Source organism: Akebia trifoliata, chromosome 14 (assembly GCF_017979445.1).
Source record: "Akebia trifoliata isolate Shusen 1 chromosome 14, ASM1797944v1, whole genome shotgun sequence".
Classification (NCBI taxonomy): Eukaryota; Viridiplantae; Streptophyta; class Magnoliopsida; order Ranunculales; family Lardizabalaceae; genus Akebia; species Akebia trifoliata.
The window spans coordinates 12,551,369-12,565,332 of NC_141388.1; the positions used below are offsets into that span (position 1 = coordinate 12,551,369).

Here is a 13,964-nt window from a genome sequence, read left to right on the forward strand (position 1 = left end):
TTTAAACAAATATGAGTTGATACAGTCAAATTGAACTATGGTTCGACCAATTTGACAAAACCAAAATATTTCATTGAAATAAATGTTTAATTATTGATTGATTTTTAAAACATTGATTAGGTTGAAATATTTTTATTTTGTCTTCCCAGATTATAATTAAATATTGAATATTTTGAATAATCTCAAGATGTTTTGAAAATTATCAAAAAAACTATTGGGTCAATGATTACAAAGACCTATTTTTTGAAAATATGTATAAAATAGTTTCTTCTAAAAAAATACGGACTTTTTAGTATCCAATTTATCAAATATTAGTCTAAAAAGATTTTTGAAGAGAAAATACCATAATTACCCTTTCAATGATTTTTAAAGTTTAAATAAATTTGTTTACTTGAGAATATTTGAGCTACTCCTTTGTTTTGTAATTAATGACATGCCCCTTAACTATGGTCATCTCTTATAGATCAATGAAAAAAGAATAATAATTTTTTAACTAGAAAGTCCTCACTCGGTCAATACTCGACTGACGTAGCACATATATGGAACCATAAATGTTTTTCATCGGGATACATAATTGCACATCTTTTATGGGGATGTGGAGTTGTGTATCCCGAGGAAAAGAACTATGGTTCCTTGTCCATGCCATGTCAGTCGAGTATTGACTGAGTGAAGACTTTCTTGTTAAAAAATAACACTCATGAAAAAAGATCTAAATGAAAAGAAAAAAAAAAAACTTGATTTTCTCTTCCCAAAACTAGTAATCTTTAAATCACATAGATGATGATGATGACTAGAACAATAGTGATGAGTAAGATCATCATCAAACTAATTTGGTCTATGTATATTAGATTTATTAAAAAAATATAAATAATTAAAACATAATTTTAAAACTCATTTTGAATGTTCAATGAATTGATTCAAATAAAATTAGCAAGTCGACACAAATGAGTCAAATAAAATTATATTTAATTTTTAATAAATAAACTATTTATTTTTTATTTTTCATGTAAATATTAATAACTAAATAAATTGGTCAAGTTTTTTATTGGACTCGGTAAATTTTTAGATTAAACACTTTGTAAAGTTGTTAAAAGGATATTTCAGTATTTTTCATAAAAAATTCTTCAAAAGATCCGTAATAGATTAATATTTTATTTAATGAAAATTAAATGGTCCGTATTCTTTATTAGGGGACTATTCGGTACATATCCTCAATAAGGAGTCTATTATAGTCATTTTCCCAAACTATTTTTATCAAAGTGTAATGATTTTTTGACGCCCCCTCTAACACAGGCCTTTTACATCCCATCATAGAACTGTAGATCAATTTCCTTGAGATACACATAATCTCAATTTTTTTTCTTATGTATCTCAAGGCAATTGATCCACGATTCTGTGATTGAGGCGTAAGGGGATATGCATTAGAGGGAGGGCATCATATTATCATGATTGTTTATCAAAATAGCCTTAATTTTTCTTTTTCAAAGAAACTAATAGATTTTAGGGACAATGACCGTGAGGGACTCTTTATTGAGAATGTGTACTGATTAGTTCCTTAGAAAAGAATATGAACATTTAAGTCCCACTAAATTAAATATTCACCTATTGAGGATCTTTTAAATATTTTTTTAAGAAAAATACCTGAAATACCCTTTTAACAATTTTACAAAGTGGTTTAATTTAAAAATATACTTAGTCAAATAAAAAACTTGACCAATTTATTTGGTTATTAATAATTTTGTCAAAGTAAAAAATAAATATTTTTATTTATTAAAATCCATTTATCAATTTAATATAATTTTATTTGACTCATTTAAGTAGATTTACTAATTTTTTTAGTTGAATCAATTCGATGAATATTCAAGTCGAGTTCTAAAATAATGTTTTAATTATTTATTTATTTAATAAATCTAATATACATAAATCAATTTAGTTGATGATAATGATAACCATACTCATCTCCATCATCATCAGCATCTATGTGAGTTAAAAATCATTAATTTTGGGAAAGAGTAAATAAGAATTTTTTACTTTCATTATTATATAAAAGACGATCATAATTAAGAGGGTTTGTCATTAATTTTAAAACATACAATTACTTCAAATATTCTCAAATAATCACTTGTCTTTAAACCTCAAAATTTGATGAAAGGGGTAATTATGACATTTTCTCCTCAAAAGTTCTTTTTAGACTAATATTTGATAAAATAAATATTAAAGAGTCCATAATTTTTTTATAAGGGATTTTTTAATACATATTTTCAAAAAATAGATTTTTGGGGACATTGTCACTAGATTTTAAATCTCAATTAAAATTTCCTATTTGTATATTTAATGTGCCTGGTGACATCACTTTCATATTTGACAAAGCTATAAGCCTCATAGAATTTACATTGCTAATTGATTGGTTCGAATCCTTTTGATACGGAAAGCACACCTACCCCTACTTCTCTACTACCATCCATGCATTGTACCATAATATCAGTAGTACGGTTGGACCCAATGATTTTATGGAAACTGACAAACCAGAAGATGGGGTGGATGTGTTGTTTAAGTGAGATGTCTTAACTTGATAGTGCCCCTGAATGAGATGGGTATACATAAGTTGTTGAAACTAAACTTTCTTGATTTTTTTATTATTAATTATAATTAATTTTAGTAAGATTTATATAGAAAATTAGAGAGATGGCCTAGACGGTCTCGCACGAAGCGAGGTCTTGAGTTGCAATTATCCGTTGGGGATCATCCATATGGATTTATCCTAGAAATTACTTGATGTGTGTAGGGAGAGGGGATTAGACGTGCACAAGGATTAATTGGATTCAAGGAGGCTCGGATACTAAGTACAGAGAGAAAGGAAAATTATTTAAGAGTCTCTCACAGAGGAATTTCTTTTTCAATAGTCCTTGAATTTTGGGTGGTAGTTTGATAGTCTGTTTGGTAAACTTTTTAATTTTTAACGGTCCTTCATTATTGTCGAGCTCACTACTTTTTATTTATTGTTGTGGTCAATATTTTTATTGTTGAGCTCACCATTTATTATTGTCAATTTTGACATTTTTAATTATTGAATCAACAACTTTTAAAAAAAATATCAAACTCAATAATAAAAATTGGTGAACTTTACGCTAGTAAAACTCACTTATTATTTTTTTTTTTTAGAATTTTTTTGACTAAAATAAATGGAAAGATCGACTAAAAACTTTACCTGACTACTAGTTTAGATGATTTCAAACCAAAAGAACTACTCTTGATCGATTTTCCTCCAAAAATTGAAAAAATCTTAATTTTTTTACATACGTTTTCAAAATACTTGAAAATGAGTTTTTTTCTTCATTCTCAAATCCTTAATGTTAGAATGGAGTCTACAATATGTGATTGGGATGATAAAACTTCAATTTTTTCGGATGAAAATGATGAGTTCGAATGGTTAAGGCACATTCAATGTTTCAATCATGAGAAATGTGGGGAATAAGGCTTAGAGACTGATTAGAAAGAAAAATTTATCTAAATGGACTATTAAGAAAATCCCTAAAACTTAGGGATTAAATAGAAAGAAATCCTTCTTACAGGGTGCTTTAAGTAATTTTCCCAAAAAGAGTGAAAAAAAACACATTTGTCATGTATACCTTACCAAGGTAAAAATCTTTCAAAACTGTGGACTCTAGTTATTGCACATTTTGTTACTTACTATCAATAATGTTATAAAATACAAATAATGTTTAATTTTATGTGTACTTATTATTTGTGTAATTAAACAAGATCCCCTGCAAAATTGAAGATATTGGTTTGCAAAATGCAAGGTTAGGTTTACTCATTTGATCAAAAGTCAATGTCCCATTGTTGGATTGCTACAATGTGGGGGGGTTCCATACAATACAAAACACCCATATTATTTGCTGTAGGGGCCATGTTTTTATTCACCATAGGAAGACTCACTGGAATAGTCCTGACGAATTTTGGGCTAGACATTGCTTTACATGATACTTATTATGTAGATGGACGATGCCGGGGAGAGAAGGGTCAATGTAATATGAGAGGCGGCGAACAACAACAACACAACTCAATTTTTGCTTTTCCCTCCATGAGATGAGCCCAGTGCATTGGACCGATGGATAAGAGAACTGAGCTGGCCCAAAAAGCGCTTGGGCGCTCTACGTACGATGTAGACTCCATCAGATACATATCGATTTCTTTCTGATGGATGAATGGGGCTTCTATTCTATCACCCATGATATAACATTTCTAATGATTACGACCAACAAGAACAAGAGACGGACCCAGATAAAGAATTTTATGAATTAACAGTGAGATTTTGATTTAATAATTTAAATTTTGAATGACATTAATTCACCAACAAAAAGGGACATTGACTTCCGATCAGGGGGTTGAACCTCATCTTACATTTTGCAGGAATAAATCTAATATTGCGAATTTCACAGAGGGATTTTATTAAATTACCCCTGTTATTTTCAATGCATTAATAGATTTATTAATGTAAGAAGCATAGTATTACCAGAAGGAAGAAGTAGTTTGAGTACTTATAAATCTTTTCTTAAGGGGTTGTATTTAGTTGGAAAAACTTTATAAAGTAGATTATTAAGTTACAATCCAAAAATTAATTAATTAATTAATTAATTAATTAAAAAACTCCTAATCAATTGTATTAAATAATTCTCCCAAAAATTTGATTGATTTGAATCTTTGATGGTGATAGCACACCTAACTAAATCCATTCGTATTCTCAATGCATATACCATAATATCAATAGTACGGTTGGACCCAATGATTTTTATGGATATAGACAGACCAGAGATAGGGTGCATGGGTGGCTAAAGTCAGATGTCTTTACTTAATAGTTCCTATGATGTCTTATTTCATTATTTTTATAATATTTTTTTACTATTAATTTTATTGTCATCCTTGTGATCGTGCAAGTGCCTAAGTGGTGGGAAGAACAACTTATAAAGCAAAAGAAAAAAAAAAGATTAAGTCCCACGAGGACCATGTTATCGATATTTATTATTTACTGATCAATATAATCAATAAATAATACTGACCTCAAATGATTTTTTAGATTTATTTTTCGATAATCAAGTATCCTGTAGACAGTGGATTGGGCCCATATCTGGGCTTTGCCTAGTCCATAAACCATGGTCTTGTCCAAAAGATTAGTCTCGGAGAACGTGCAACGTCCGTACATCACACATACACACACACACACACATAAGGTAAGTGAGGGTGTACCCTCATGGGTGGCCCTTACGGAATTAATGCTCACACTGGGTATCAAACTCATGACCTATGACCATTAACTGCTTATCGATCTGAAATTGTCATTGATCCAACCCCTCCAGATTGAGATTTCAGATTCTTCATCCAATGAACGGATGAGATGAGAGGATAATTCTCATGGTTCTCAAGAAAAATACATTCTTAAAAAATAAATATTGATCTCTAGGAAATATGTGTTTTTCTCTTATCCATTTATTGGATGGAGAGTTCAAATGTCTTTTTGAGGTTTAAAAAGTAAATAGTGGTTAGTAACACAAGTGTAAAGTTAAGCATCACAAATGAAATTCTCCTTTCAATCATTTTCCTGAGGGGAACCCTTCGATATTCTCATTTTGATAAGATATCTTAGTAGAAGATTAAAGAGTTCATCTGCATTTTATATCAACCGATACATATCTCTTTTAAAAGGTTGCTTTCAAACTTTAATGACCTCATCCCGAGATCGACGCCAAAAGTGGATGGATGCTCAATGATGCTAAAATAAATTGTTTGCATTATTTGTGTATAATATTTATGGTGGGGTTGGGGGCAGGGGGGAGGGTTTTCTATTTTGGAAATTTTGACAAAATGTTTGGTCAAATTGAAAAATAAAAATATTTGTTCAAATTTCAATTGTTAAAGTAGTAATATATGCATGCATGGCTGGAAAAGAAACAAGTCTACTTGTTAGGGTTTCAATTAATTGAAGGGACCCATAGATGAGAGAAGAGAAAGAGAGTCTCCTCACAACAAAAAGACAAAAAAAGGGTTCTTCCCACAATCAAAAACACACAATCTCATTTTGGTAGGCATGGGTGTCATCTTTATAAATTTTATTTTTCTTATTTAGGTAAAAAAAAAAAAAAAAAAATCAAACCGGTCCATCTCATCATTTAATTAAAGTGGACTAAAATGGGTTTAACATTAAATCACATTTCAACAATCTAATTTGTGGTTGAAATTAACAATGAAATGATTGTGTGTGGGATCTTGGTCTCTCTTGTTGACCTTTTTTTATCGTTTTTTCTTTAATATGTGCACTTAACCTAATCAGGAAGAAAAATATGGTGAAGCTTAGGTTCATCATCCTTAATGGATCCCGCCATTGGTAACTAAATTCATGAATTATGCCATATCATAAGGATATGTATATTTTTTAAAATTATTTAAATTTTTTCAAAAGAAAAAAAATCATTGAATCTTTAAATATGAGTTACAAATCCTGAGGGGTTCACTCAGTGGCAATTTTGAACCAATAAACAATGAAAGTCCATAGGTCGTGAGTTCGATACTCAGTACAAGCATTTATTCCTCGAGGCCACCTATGAGGACACACCCTCACTTATCTAATGCGTGTGATGTGCGGGCGTTGCACGTGCCCGGGGGAAGGGACCCACACACCTTGGCCTAGTCTTTGGCTCTCACTCTTTCGATGCCACTGGTCAAACGTAAGTTTGGATACTCCCGTCATAAAAAAAAAGATTTGGTAAAATTCATGTAACACCTTATTTACAAATTATATATCTATGTATTATTTATAATTTCTCATATGTTGGTATAAAACGCCTCTCAGGAACAAAAACTTGCTCCTTTTCCATGACAAATACACATTGCCTTGAGATATTGACATATGACGGGATAAATTTTCTGAGCTAAATCACAGGGAACATCTATGAAAATATCTTAATCAAGTAGGCTCACACAATTTATAAAATAAGGCAAATTCGCTGCCAATAAATACATAGATCTAACATTAACCTCATCTCTGAGAATCTGAAGTTCTTTCTCTAAATGATTAGCACCACAAAGTTCAAGAAGGGAAATTAACCAATAGTTAAGGACAATTTCTTGGAAACATTTTGCGTAGGTTCCACCGATAAAATCCATAAACAAGAGGCAATGACTGAAAGTAAAAAAAAAAAAAAAATCACACTAATAAAATTAAGAAGACTTAAAATACTTTTTTTCTCTTTCATTTTTTATTTTATTTTATACAATTTGTTCAAACTTAAGTATCAGAGTGCAATTGCTCGAGAACCGATAAGGTCCCCAACACAGTCTATAAGAAAATCAATTGTTTTTCCAAAATTTGATCTTTTCTGATTTGCCAAAATTTTAATTTTTAATGAAAAATCTAAGCCAGATTCATTTTTTTAAGCATAGTTTTGGGGTTAAATAAGAAATATGGTTCATAGAGGAAACTGAAATGATCATGTAAGTTAAGCTCTTGGTGTAATTAACTTTACTTCATTGAAAGAAACCTCTATTATCTGATAGGCCACCTACAGATAGAGGGCATTAAATGCATTTTAAACTTCTTTTTAGCACACTTTACCTACTTACAACTTACTACTCATTTCCTAGTGTTCCCACATTCTCCTTTCCCCACTCTTTAAATTGAACCATTAAGTCATCTTCTCCTCCAAAAGTCTCTCTCTCTCTCTCTCTCACACACACACACACACACACACACACACACACACAGCCATGAATCCTACACAATCAGTGGATGAATTAGAACAAGGATCCTTTCAACAGGTAACCATTTTTTTTTTTTTAAATTTATTGATAGTTTTTTCTTACATAATAAATTAGAAGATTTTGCTATTGTTATCATTTTAGAAAAAAAATGTTGGGTTTTGTGAGAGGCTTGTGATTATTTCTTCATTTTGTCTGTTTTTCACTCCCATGCTCTCTCTAGAAACTTAGTTTCTTTTCTAGGAAAAATGAGGTTTTCAGGAAAAAACATGTTTAAGTAAAATCAGTAACCAGATTATATTATGGAAGGACAAGAATCAGTGGAAATTCCCATTTTGTTTTTCTGTATTATTCTTAAAAAAAAAGGGTTTGGATTTGAAATGCTTTGATGTTAATTTGTAAACATAATATACTGTAAATGTATGGAAGAAAGACAAAAATTGGTGGAATTTTGATTCATTGGATTATAACCTTAGAATTTTCCTGCTATTTTAGTTCCATTTTCTTTCCAAATTAAAATGTGGATAATTGTTGGGATGAAAAGTTTCTCTGTTTGGGTAAATTGGGTTCTTGTGAAAGATGGTATGAACTTCATTGAAAACAGGGAAAAAGGAAGTGAATTTTTTTAAATTAACCGAACTTCGAGTAATTTTGTATCTTTTTTTGTTGAATGTATATAGAGTTGTACACTCACATACATTACTGATATAAACACACACACACACACACACACAGATAAATATACCAGAAGTCAAGATTTCAAGTATTTTGTGAGTAATAGGCTTAGTTTTATCGAGTTTTGAGCTTCTGAATTCTGCTCAATCCCATTATATACCAATTCCCCTTCATTGTAAAAATTAAGAGCTCTTGTAATTTGTAATCTCTGTTAAACAAATTGGGTTTCCTGAACCAGAATTTGAAGAGGGTTTCCTGCTCGGCGGTGCTCACACTAGCTTACCAAAGTCTTGGCGTGGTTTATGGTGATCTTAGTACCTCTCCTCTATATGTTTACAAGACCACCTTCTCTGGGAAATTGAGCCTCCATGAGAACGATGAGGAGGTTTATGGGGTGCTTTCCTTTATCTTCTGGACCTTAACTCTAATCCCTCTCTTTAAGTACATCTTCATCGTGATGTCGGCTGATGACAATGGTGAAGGTACTACTTTGCATTTTCTTAATTTCAAGTATTTCTTAGCTAAGATGAATGTCTGGGTTGAGTTCTATATGTCTCAAACTTGAGAAAACAGAGGTTCAATCACATCTTATCCATAAAAAAGAATGGAAATGAACACAACTTGTTGAAAGGGAAAATAGATGAAGATATATTGACACATACACTTAACTCTCTAGTTTCTACTCGTCAACAACGGACTATACGACTAGTGCACTAAACTTTATCTCTTTGAATTTAACCATGTTGTGAGATGTATAGTATTCTTATTGGGCTTCAAGAGGCAAAACAGTATCAAAGGGGACCTTTTCCGAAGCAGAGTGGGCTCAGTCCGGAGCAAGAGGAAAAGGTCCCGGTCAGGCTACCTGACTTGGCCCTCGCGAGGGCAGTGCCCCCGAGGTGATTTTTTTGGGTATATATATGTATTTTTGGGCTAGGTTTTTTTTTCCAATGTTTTTACTCTGTGAGGTTCGTTGTGGCTGAGAGAGTTGTAGAGGACAAAGAGTGTAATCTTTATCGTTGATAGTGGATTTTTCTACCTTTCCTCTGTGGATGTAGCCAGTTTGCTGAACCATGTAAATCTTGTGTTCTTTGTGTGATCGTTTCATCTTTATTTTTTTCTCTTGTTACACTTACGCACACCAAACTATTTGCCTGCTATTAAAAAGTCTCCAACTTGTGTTAAGCAGGTCATGAGTTCAGAACCCAACTACTCCAGACGTAGCAAAAAAGAAAATTAATCCCCATGACAATTATTCACTTATAATGCAGGTGGTACCTTTGCAATGTACTCCTTACTGTGTCGACATGCGAGACTCAGCATTCTACCCAATCAACAAGCAGCAGATGAGAAATTGTCAGCATATGGGTTGGATGGATCAACGGATACGTGGCACAGTTCTATGCTAAAATCGTTCTTTGAGAAGCATCCGAATTTCCGGAATGGGCTCTTGATCTTTGTTCTACTTGGAACATGTATGGCAATTGGTGATGGAGTGCTCACCCCTGCAATCTCAGGTGACTATTTAGTTTTGTAGTTTCTGTGATCTTATTTGTGGGTTCATTCTTTTTAAATCCTAGAAGACCAAAACTGATTTTCCTCTGGACCTCAATAACCTGCCTGTCTGTAGGACATGGTTTTAGGAATCAATAAAGCTTGAATGGTTCTTTCGAATTATATTTTCCAAGACACAATTCATAATGAGAATGCTCCCCAGGAAATTCCCCCATTCATTGTCCAATAACAGCTCAAAATTGCTCAAAAGAGATTTGTATGGCTTTCTTTTCAGTTCTTTCGGCAGTTTCGGGCGTTAAAGTTAAAGTAACAGAACTTCATGAGAGTAAGCCCATCTGCACCCACTACTGCCTTCAAATTTAGCACATTTAATCCTGTTAGAATTTTGCATAATTTCTTGCTTCTTTTTTTTTTCCAGACTATGTTGTGCTGATCTCATGTGTCATTTTAGTGGGGCTCTTCTCTCTTCAACATCATGGGACACATAGAGTTGCTTTTATTTTTGCACCAATAGTCACTGCATGGCTTTTGTGTATTAGTGGCATTGGTATCTATAACATAGTCCGATGGAACCCAAGTATATTTCGTGCACTTTCTCCCATTTACATGTTCAGGTTCCTTAGAAGCACTGGCATTGAAGGGTGGGTGTCACTAGGGGGAGTGGTTCTCTCTATTACAGGTAACTCTTCAAACTTCTTATATAGTTCTCACTTGTAGCATAATTCTTGCTACATTTAAACCCTATAATGAAAAAATGGTTTAATTCCTATAGAACAATCTGTCTCAGGTGCTGAAACTATGTTTGCTGATTTGGGCCATTTTTCTCGTCTATCTATCAAGGTTAAAATGCACATTAGCTCTTGAAATTTACATACTTTGTAATGAAAGACTATCATGATGATTCAACCTACACTTAGGTGAAAGTAACGGTGCCATCTCCTTCAAATTTGAACTAATGCTTTATCTACAAATGCCAGATTGCTTTCACATGTCTAGTATATCCCTGCTTGGTTCTTGCTTATATGGGTGAAGCTGCATTTCTTTCTAGACACCATGAAGATATTCAGAGAAGCTTCTATAAAGCCATACCAGGCAAGAATTACTGAAGGTCCCATACAGTTTAGCCTACCATGTGCCCCAACTCTTCTTATTAATTTCATTATCTTGTTGTGCAGAACCTGTGTTTTGGCCAGTCTTCATTGTAGCCACTTTTGCAGCCATAGTGGGAAGTCAGGCTGTTATATCTGCTACATTCTCTATGGTAAGCCAATGCTGTGCACTGAATTGCTTCCCCCGCGTGAAGATTGTTCATACTTCAAGTAAAATATACGGGCAGATATACATCCCAGAGATCAATTGGATTCTAATGTGTCTGTGTTTGGCTGTCACGGTCGGATTGAGGGACACAAACATGATGGGCCATGCTTATGGTACTAATCAGAGTTGGTTATAAATTGTGTGTCATTTTTTTTTCCAAAACCATATTTTAGTTTATTGGCTGATACTTTTGCTCTGTTGGCAGGGCTTGCAGTCACAACTGTAATGCTTGTGACAACTTTCTTGATGTGTTTGGTGATGATAATCGTCTGGAAGCAAAGAATAATCACTGCCGTTGTGTTTCTAATGTTTTTCGGATCTATCGAGTTCTTATACATCTCAGCATCCTTCATCAAGGTTCCCGAAGGCGGGTGGATCCCGCTCACATTATCTTTAATCTTCATGGGCATCATGTATGTGTGGAACTACGGCACATTGAAGAAGCACCAATTTGATTTGGAGAACAAGGTTTCAATGAAGAGAATATTGGCATTAGGGCCTAGTCTTGGCATTGTCCGTGTTCCGGGAGTAGGACTTGTTTACACCAATCTCGTGACAGGTGTACCTGCAGTTTTTGGACACTTTGTGACAAACTTACCTGCCTTTCATCAGGTGTTAGTTTTTGTGTGCATTAAATCTGTTCAAGTTCCTTATGTTAGTGAAAATGAACGGTTTCTCGTAGGCAGGGTGGGTCCGAAAGAATATGGCATGTTTCGATGTATAGTGAGGTATGGTTACAAGGATCTACAACAAGAGAACTACGACTTTGAGAACCGATTAGTATCTATGATTATAAAATTCGTAGAGATGGAAGGAGAAGAATGCTTGTTGAGTTCAATGACGAAACCATCTGACGAGTTAGGAATGTCAGATGTTGATTCTGCCGATGTCACAAGGTCCATGTTCGCATATCCAAATCATGAAGAGAGTGTAGTGCTGTCTTTTTCCGATATTCAAGTGGTGAAACCCGAGGACGGTCTTGTCGAGAATTCTCTACTGAGAGAGGAATCTTTGCAGATTTTGAAAGCTAGAGAATCTGGAATGGCTTATATTCTCGGGCACTCTTATGCGAAGGCAAAGAAGTCATCGACATTTCTCAAGAGATTCGCAATCAACTTTGTCTATGCATTTCTAAGCAAGAATTGTAGGGGACCCGATGTTGTTCTGAGCGTGCCTCATACGTCTTTGCTTGAAGTTGGTATGATCTATTACGTCTAACTTGTATAAAAAATTCCATCACCTCTCCAGACCGCCTCATCAAAAGGGATCGATGAAGGGAGCACTACTGTGAAGAGATGGACATCTCCATATTCCGCTTCGTCATTTAGAAAATTGATGAGATATTGCCTTGGATGGCACCTCAACATGTGAGACTTGGATAGGAGTCTCATCGTCGAGCTCAAGATCTGCATACCACACTGAAATTGTATATACATAGATGTAAAAATACCAAAGATATTACCCTTATCAACATGGATTTTATTTATAGCATTGTTGAATATCTTTATCATACAAAAAAGCTTATCTCAAATTGATGGGCTAGCGGGAGCTTATGCATGCGGTTATGAACTCTTCGAATAAGAATCTACTTTCTCAAAGATCTTGGATTTGGTGGGTCTTCGAGATCCTTTCGATGATTTATGTTGTGTTGAAGGGATATCAATATGATCTGATGGGCTGTATAGGGTCTATGGTACTAATTTGTTAGTTCAGTCGATTAAAGTCCAATTATTTGCTAACAGTTGATCAAACATAGTCTAATATAAACCGACAACGGGTAAAACTAAAATGATGTCTAGTTCATATTAACACTAATTAAGTTTAGCAGCATTTAACCATCATTTAATAAGAACTAAGAAGAGAGCTTTGAAGGCCATCTTTGTGAATATTTTAAAAAGTTTCTCTTTCTGGTCAGATTCCCAGGCGATCTATAGTTTGTAAACATGGATCCATAAGAAAGGAAATTATGAAGGAGATTATCTAGATACTCTCAAAAAATGAATATTTTAGATTTTTTTTTTTTTAAATTACATAAAACACCCTGCTAATGCCTCCTAATTTTTGAGCTACAATTTAATAATTCATTTAGTTAGTTTTTTTAAACTAAATGCCCTTTTATCTTGAGAAAAGATTTAAAATATAACCCTTCTTAATATTTATTTATTTGTTTTATCTTACCGACGTTTTCTAAAGACTATTACAAGAATTCAACAATTTGTGACGGCTAATCGCATATTCATCATCTTGAAGATTTAATTTTTCATTGAAGCCATGTATCTTATTCTTCAAAAAAGTAAGTTATTTATCAAAAGTTACATCATGAACTCAAATTTGTTACTTTTAAACATATAAAACATCGAGTTTGCTACTTGTAACAAATTTGCCTCAAGTAAGTCTTCACGAGATACTCTAAATGCAAACCTAATAACATCTAAACAAATAACCAAATAAAAAAAAAGAAAAGAAGCAAGGTTGTAATTCTACATTTAAATAAAAAGCGCACTGAATTTGATATTATTATGCTTTTAGTGTTGAATTCGTTATTGTTGTTTTGCTTAAAAGTGTTAAAATCTAACCCTTATCAATCATAATTAGAACATAATTTTTGATCAAGGGTCAGTTTGGCTATTATTTTTATTATATGAATTCAAGGTATCATATGAATATCTATCTAGCGGCAAATTCACTACCTTTGGAACTATTGGTTT

The 13,964-nt window shown here is 33.1% G+C and overlaps 1 protein-coding gene across 3 annotated transcripts; it reads left to right on the forward strand.

Annotated features, from left to right (window-relative positions):
- The first annotated feature begins 7,627 nt into the window (after nt 1–7,627).
- On the forward strand, nt 7,628–12,747 carry LOC147386330 (potassium transporter 1-like). 3 transcript variants are annotated; one of them, XM_086423684.1, is made up of 10 exons: nt 7,628–7,812; nt 8,666–8,909; nt 9,186–9,323; nt 9,696–9,941; nt 10,214–10,264; nt 10,358–10,618; nt 10,727–10,779; nt 10,917–11,031; nt 11,115–11,369; nt 11,462–12,747. In XM_086423684.1, exons 1-10 carry the CDS (start codon nt 7,762–7,764, stop codon nt 12,472–12,474), a joined length of 2,427 nt encoding a protein of 808 aa, XP_086279810.1. In that variant the 5' UTR covers nt 7,628–7,761; the 3' UTR covers nt 12,475–12,747. The 3 variants fall into 3 exon arrangements, with proteins under 3 accessions (XP_086279810.1, XP_086279811.1, XP_086279813.1); XM_086423685.1 differs by lacking the exon at nt 9,186–9,323 and having other exon boundaries at nt 7,632–7,812; XM_086423687.1 differs by lacking the exons at nt 7,628–7,812; nt 9,186–9,323 and having other exon boundaries at nt 8,771–8,909; nt 9,614–9,941.
- Nucleotides 12,748–13,964: the final 1,217 nt, after the last annotated feature.